Source organism: Mustela nivalis, assembly GCF_964662115.1.
Source record: "Mustela nivalis genome assembly, chromosome: X".
NCBI classification, from domain to species: domain Eukaryota; kingdom Metazoa; phylum Chordata; class Mammalia; order Carnivora; family Mustelidae; genus Mustela; species Mustela nivalis.
The window spans coordinates 17,890,212-17,897,571 of NC_139040.1; the positions used below are offsets into that span (position 1 = coordinate 17,890,212).

The 7,360-nt window shown below is 43.1% G+C and overlaps 1 protein-coding gene across 7 annotated transcripts in view; it reads left to right on the forward strand.

Moving 5' to 3' along the window:
• HS6ST2 (heparan sulfate 6-O-sulfotransferase 2) overlaps positions 1-3,286 on the forward strand; it is a 278,343-nt gene extending 275,057 nt beyond the window's left edge. For all 7 annotated transcript variants that reach the window (XM_082716727.1, XM_082716728.1, XM_082716729.1 and 4 more), the window contains one exon: positions 167-3,286. In XM_082716727.1, the coding sequence (XP_082572853.1) occupies positions 167-1,034 (868 nt within the window). In that variant the 3' untranslated portion in view covers positions 1,035-3,286. The remainder of the gene's footprint in view (positions 1-166) is intronic.
• Positions 3,287-7,360: the final 4,074 nt, after the last annotated feature.

A 7,360-nucleotide genomic window follows, 5' to 3' on the forward strand; every position in this document is an offset into this window, starting at 1 on the left:
AGACAGTGGTCTACAGCACACTTCACAGGACAGACGCTGCCAGATCACTATCATTCCCCTTTTGCCCTCCTTACTGATCAGAGAACATCGCAGATGCCATGCACCTTGCTGACTCCACTTATGTCACCCACGGCACTGAGTGCTGGTCTTTGTGCTTTGCCCATAGGAACTTCCACTACATCACCATCCTCCGAGACCCAGTGTCCCGGTACTTGAGTGAGTGGAGGCACGTCCAGAGAGGGGCAACATGGAAAGCATCTCTGCACGTCTGTGATGGAAGGCCCCCAACCTCTGAAGAGCTGCCCAGCTGCTATACAGGTGATGACTGGTCTGGCTGCCCTCTAAAAGAGTTCATGGACTGTCCCTATAACCTAGCCAACAACCGCCAGGTGCGCATGCTCTCTGACCTGACCCTGGTCGGCTGCTACAACCTCTCCGTCATGCCTGAAAAGCAAAGAAACAAGGTCCTCCTGGAAAGTGCCAAATCGAATCTGAAGCACATGGCATTCTTCGGCCTCACGGAGTTTCAGCGGAAGACCCAGTACCTGTTTGAGAAAACCTTCAACATGAACTTTATTTCGCCATTTACCCAATATAATACCACTAGGGCCTCTAGTGTAGAGATCAATGAGGAAATCCAAAAGCGGATCGAGGGACTGAATTTTCTGGATATGGAATTGTACAGCTATGCAAAAGACCTCTTTTTGCAAAGGTATCAGTTTATGAGGCAGAAGGAACATCAGGAAGCTAGGCAGAAGCGTCAGGAACAACGCAAATTTCTGAAGGGGAGGTTCCTTCAGACGCACTTCCAGAGCCAGGGCCAGAGCCAGAATCCGAGTCAGAATCCGAGTCAGAACCTAAATCTGAATGCCAACCAGAACGTGACTCAGAATCTGATTCAGAATCTGACCCAGAATTCGAGCCAGAAGGAGAACCGTGAAAGCCGAAAGCAGAACCCAGGTCAAGAGCAGAGCGATGGCAGCGCCAGCAATGGCACCAATGACTACATAGGCAGCGTAGAGAAATGGCGTTAAGTGGCTCCCAGAGGCCTTTGCGCACTTGCCCCAAAGCGCCAGTAGAGATATGGCAAATCTTAAAACATGAGAGTTTCCAAACACATCTTGCTTCCTTAAGTTTGGAGGGTTAAAAAAAAAAAGAGGGAAAGTTAAGATGTTGCCTTTACAGTTGCCTTTCAATTAAATGTTATACTGTGCGTGGGTAAAACAACTTTCAGTATGTAATTAAATTGTCTCTTTTTGGTTTGTTGGAGTATTTATAAAATCCAAAAGCCAAACCAGACTCGCCAGAAATTACTGTTTCAATATTTTAAGAAATGCTTAAATTAGCTATAGAGACAAAATGAAAACATAAAATGTGGCCATTCGACTTCTGGCTAAGAAACAGACTCAAATTATTCATGGTACACTGTTCAAACTTGCTCTTGGAAGCAAACATTTGTTCCCAGGGGTAAGCACGAATATAGACACTAAAAAAAAAAAACTAAAATTAACCACAAAACCTTTTATTTTCTTCTGATTTTAACCAGGAATCTATCTAAATGGCATAAGAACTGATGGTAAATCTTACCAAACTATAGAAATGAAGATTTTTCTCTCCCAAATATGGGCAATTTTATGTAAGAAATATTGGCTTTTCAAGTAAACAGGATTCGTATCTTGTTATTTAAGAGATGTTTAGAATTTTCAACTTTTTCTACCTTCTACCATTTAAAGGTTTTAAACAGGGTGTATCTCATAGTAAACAAAAACACTTTTCTGGGCACTGTAATTTCAACAATTCTGGAATCTTTTTGGCGCTGCTTCTCATTCATTTGAAGGCTTCTCGGAGTTGTGCTCATTCCAAAATAACCCATTTATAGAATCTTTCTTCATCATCTAAATGGTGTGTTGCTGAGTTTCTTGTGATACAGAATCCTGGATTCAAGTCAGGACTTTCTTTCTATAGAATTGTCTTATCAATGTTTGTGTAGTGAGGTCCTTATCAAGAAACTCTTGAGCAGGATAACGTGTCTAAAAATATTGCTGAAGTTATTCTTGATCAGATAGAATTGAACTTGAATGTGAATGAATTGTTATTGACTTTTTGTACCTTCTTATTGTGCCATTTCCTGTTGGGCTGGCAGCTTTTAGCCCATTTGTTCTTTTTGTGTTGACAGACCATAGACAATTACAAGATGGGGGGGGGGGAAACAGTAGAATAAGCATTAAGATAGCCAGTGATTTAGTAACACCAAAAGCTGTATCTCAATACTCTGGGTTAACCCTCCACCCGGTTTTTTTTTTTTTAAAGAAAGAACAAAGAGAAAGAGTGTTCTGTGGTGAGGGTGTCTCAGGGGCATATGCATTGAGGAAAGTGATTTCATATTAAGTCTCTGCACAATACTTGTAGGTGATCAGTTATGAATTGAGCAGGACGAGAAGAAGCAAGTCATCCACTGTGCTAGCAAGCACCGTGATTCTGGGCAGTGTCCATTTTACGGGTTTTGCTCTACTTTGTAGGGACCTACACTAACCCCCTGGCTGTCGATCAAACAAGACAACTGGAAATAGCATTGATGTTTTCAGGAGCTACACGCTTAAGAGTGTGACGATAAAGTCACATCTTGTACAATCCGCTGCTTATTTGCATGATCTAGTCTCATCCGTAATACTTACGGCCACAAGCCGGACGAGAAGCTGAGTATTTGGGTTTAAAAATAAGTTTTCTTGACGCTGAGCTTGTATCACTATATCTGAAGTTTGTTTTGTCTGACAGTGTTGCAGTCCTGGGAAATCTGAGAACTGAAGACCTGAAAGGAATTTTTCTTAAAAACTCAAACACACCTTGAAGTCAACGTGTTTTAGAGTGAAACTATTTTGTGTACATTGTGTTTTTAAAATAAAGATCCTGTAGATCACTGTGGTATTTCAGTTTTGTTTAGTTTTAATTGACAACATTTGCTCTTAAAACAGATAAGTACCTTTAGAAAGCAGGATGGAGCCCAAGCCAGTGGAAAAGCCTGTTACAGAAAAAAACAAAAAAACAAAAAAACAAAAAAAACCCTTTTGTGTTATTGTGGTGTGCATGGCTGGCAGAGATTATGTGCATTTTCTCTGTCTATACTGATTATTGTATATAAGGGATGTTATAAATACATGTTTTGGTCATCATCCTATAAATCCCGTGATTTCAACTGTAAACATCCGTCCAATGGTGTAGCTTTACAAACCATTCACTGATTTTGTGTAATTTAACAATAGATATGAAATAAAGTTTAAATTACGGACTCGGAGTCATTTCGTGATTTCAAGTGTTGCAGCCGCTAGGTATCATGATACCGCAGAGAGAATTCTCTTCTCCCAAGGAGTTTCATTTTGAACTCCTGGCCACCAGGTGTGGAAGTAGATGATCCGATCTAATCCACCGCGTTGAAACAGCCTTCGCTTTGGGGGCTTCCTTCCAGGGGCGCACACTGTCTCCCCTTTTGGGTAAGACAAGATTGTCAAGGAGAGACAGGATTGCTCTTCTTATAAGGACACTGAGCCAATCCCTGAGGGCTCTACTCTCCTGACCTAATTACCTCCCAAAGGCCCTACCTTTAGACGCCGTCACATTGGGGTTAAGGTTTCAACATATGGATGTGGGGGGGTGGGGAACCTGAACATTCAGTCCATTACTCTATGCAAATGAAATGTGTGTGAGTTTTAATTTAACTGTTATTGAAATAGATACTCGCTTGCCTAAAAGCATGCGGGAAGGAAAATTGGGGCTCTTTGTTTCTTCTCTATCCCCTCTGTCCACAGGATAGAGATTAAAGGTAAGAATTTAAATATTGGCTCTTAAAGTCAAACATGCCATGATCCAGTTCTGTGTGAGGTACCCAGTTTGCCAAACAAACTTATGGTTAGGACTATCGTTGGGGGGATTTGCCTTTGCCCTTTACCAAAAGGAATTTAGATACTGGTTGCATGGATAAGAGGGAAAAAAGCCACCAATCTGGAGGGTTTCATTATTACTTTGCAGACTATTCATACTTAGAAAATGTTGCCCATCAACCATTTATTGAGCAAGAATTGGGTGGCCAATGGTCTTGATTTTATAAGTTACTTGGGAGGAACTGTGAACAGACTAAGAACGTGAAATAGTTAGGAAATAAAAGTTGTTTCCCTTTTGGCTCCTCTCTGGGCAACCTGCTCTCCAAGGGCACTCACACAGAAGGAGGGAAAGGATAGGAGCCCCAGATCACTATTGGCTTCTTAGGAAATGGACTCTTAGGAAATGGTCTCTGGTTGCCCAGAGACGAGCCATGATGAAGAAAAGACGAGTTGGCCCAGCTCCTAAGGACTTAGGATTCTCAGTAGGAGTTACAACCAAGGTAGAATGGAGCGATCTTTGGGGGCACTCATTCAGGGAGTGGAGGGTCCGAGGAAGCCTCGTCTCCCTACTCCTGGGAAACACAAAAGCAACAGAGTAGTCCGGGGGCGGGGGGGAGGTGTGCGGGACCCACAGCTCTCCCATCCTGCCTAAGGAAGACTTCCTTCTCTCTCATCCTCGCTAGGATTCAACTAAGCAAACAAAGTTTTGTACAAATTATAACAAGACACAGTGGATGCCGGCTCCAAGGGGAACCCCATGGGATTGTGGAATAAGGCCATCCTAATCTCGCACATGGCAAGGACGAGGCAACCTGACAGTTTCAAACATCAAAACAATTACATCGACACCTGAAAAATTCCAAAATAGATTTCTAATCCATTCATCAGACCTTTGCATATGTGCAAAGCCCTCCGAACTGCAGGAGAAAACTATCCTGAGAACAAAGTAAATCAACTGTTTCTCGGGGTCAGTGACCCTGTTCTGACCAGCTAGAGCCAGAATCCGAACACTCCGAACCTGGGGCCAAAGGCCGCCCTCCACCTGCTTTCGTAAATCAAATTTTATTGGAACTCAGTCATGCCCGTTTCTTTACATATTTCCTCCGGCTGCTGTCACACGATGGAGGCAGAAATTGCGACACCGATCTTATGACCTTAAGAGCCTGAAATACTTCTTTCCTTGCCCTTGAGAGAAAAAATCGTGCAACCCTGAGCCACAGACCAGTCCAAGTGTCCTAAATAGTGAAGTCCTGGCAGATTTTATAATGAGCCCAGAGTCGGAGAGGACAGAGGGGTGTGATACGAATGACACGCTGCCCAATAATAAAACACCACAAACAGCATTTACTGAATATTTACTACATGAAAGTCACGGCTTTAAGGGTGAGAGCAGCGAAGACCCTGATCTTTTCTCTCAGGATTATGGGAATCTAAAGCAAGGGCTGTGTCAGAGAGTGACATTAAGTGAAAAGCTTAATTAGTTCCTCTCTGTGTGTGTTCCATCTAAAACAATAGAGGTATGTGAAGGAAAAAGTGAAATTACCTACACAAATCTCCCTCCCTCCAAGTAACGGGTGTAATCATGTGATTTCTTCCAGACCTCCTTGTCTTACTCCCATTCAAATCTCATCTCCCCCTGTCTCCCCACCTGTGTGTGTGTGTGTGTGTGTGTGTGTGTGTGTCTCCAACATACACATAATATTGATAACAAAAACGAAACTATGTCGTTCCATTATTCAATTTCCCTTTTTGGGGGAAAGCTCAGCAGTGTATCACGGTTTGCCCCCCACAACTAGTATAGAGTGGATGGTTAACCCGAGGCCCCCAACCTGGCTTCACACTGGCTGGGTCTGTATCCCAGCCCCACCACTTACCAGCTTTGTGACCTTGGGGGAAGTCACAAACCTCTCTGTGCCTCAGTTCCCGTCCCCCACCCCGTAAGTGAAGGAAATAACAGCTCCCCCTTCAGAGGGCCGTTGTCAGCATTCAATGAAGTCATACCTGTAAAGAACTTGACACAGAATAAGACTTACACAGAATAAGACTTACATGTGTTGGATAGTATTATCGTGATCACGGTCATTGCCATTAGGATAAAGAGCTAGGTGTCTGAGAATGCACATGTCTTTAATAGCTCAACACTGATTCTGAGATCAAGAATTAAAAATATTGACAAGAAACTAAGCAAGAAGTGGTGTGATGTCTCATTGTGACTCATTTTTCAAAACTTTCCTGAAACGATTATATATATCTATACATATAACAATTGTCACATCATGAAATATATTAAGACCTATCCTGAGGTTTGCTTTTGAATTTTGAATGCAGCCACTGACAGAAGTATTCTGAAAGATCTAATCCACAAAATGCCAAGTGAGTCACTGATAACTCTCTCCAGCAACGAAAATGCATTATCTGACGTCCCTGGCTGATTTGAGACCTACTTTATTGCACTTCAGCAAGGATGACTCACTCACCAGCCCCCTTCTTCTTCCTCCCACCTGTCCCACGCCACATTGCCGGTGCGTGGGCCTGTTTGCATGACACATGAGAGGGCCCCAAAAGTCTAGCTGCCTGTCTCACGGGTCTGGGCTGGCACCTGGAATTCCCACACTCCAAGTTGCTACACTGGGCGGAAGCAGCCTGTTTAGAAGACTCTTATTAAAATGCATGTATGCCACCTGGGAGGAGGAGGAGGAGGGTGAGGAGCACATTAAAAGTTCGCTCATACTAGTCTAGAAGATTAGCAGTCACGAAGGACCCACGCAAGTCTTGCAACTTCAGGTAGCTCGCCTGGCTTTAAAAAAAGAAAAACAAAAGAATATTTTGCTTCTCTTCCCATTTGAATTTCTAAATTTTGATCTTGTTGCCTTAAGGGCAGGACAAGGTTCAATAATCCTCATCAATTCTCATTAAGTTTTATAAATTCTATTTTCATTATGCCTGGTGAAATCTTGTGACTTCACTAATCTGGGTAGGATTTAATGATGCTTTAACTGGACCTAAGAAAACTTTAACAGTCTTTGTGACTTGAAAATGCTCTCCTGGATTTCACGTGACTCAAGAGAGGAGCGGTCAAGTCTTCAAAGAGAGGGCTATGCCATAACTTGATGGGGCCCAACCAGCCAGCTGGAGCCAACCCTAACCAACCTTTTTGTGGCTTAATTCTAACACAAGAGCGTCCTTTTTTACCCCCCCCCCAAAGGCCCCAGAAAGGCCTTCTGCCCCTGAAAACAGTTCGAGCAGGATCAAGTACCCATTAAGGTCCTTGGAATTATATGGTTAAAGACTCCGTGCATTTGATCAAAGAGGCAGAACAGGTAGGAAGGAAGTTTAAGAAAAGAGCTTCAGCACTGACTAGTCAAAATGAATAGGATGGATCAAGAGTGATCTTGACCTCTAACAGGCATCAGGGGTTTCCCAAGGCTCCCCAGAGCCCACTTGTAGTTGAAAACACACTTTCCCTCAAACCCCCAGGAACTTGG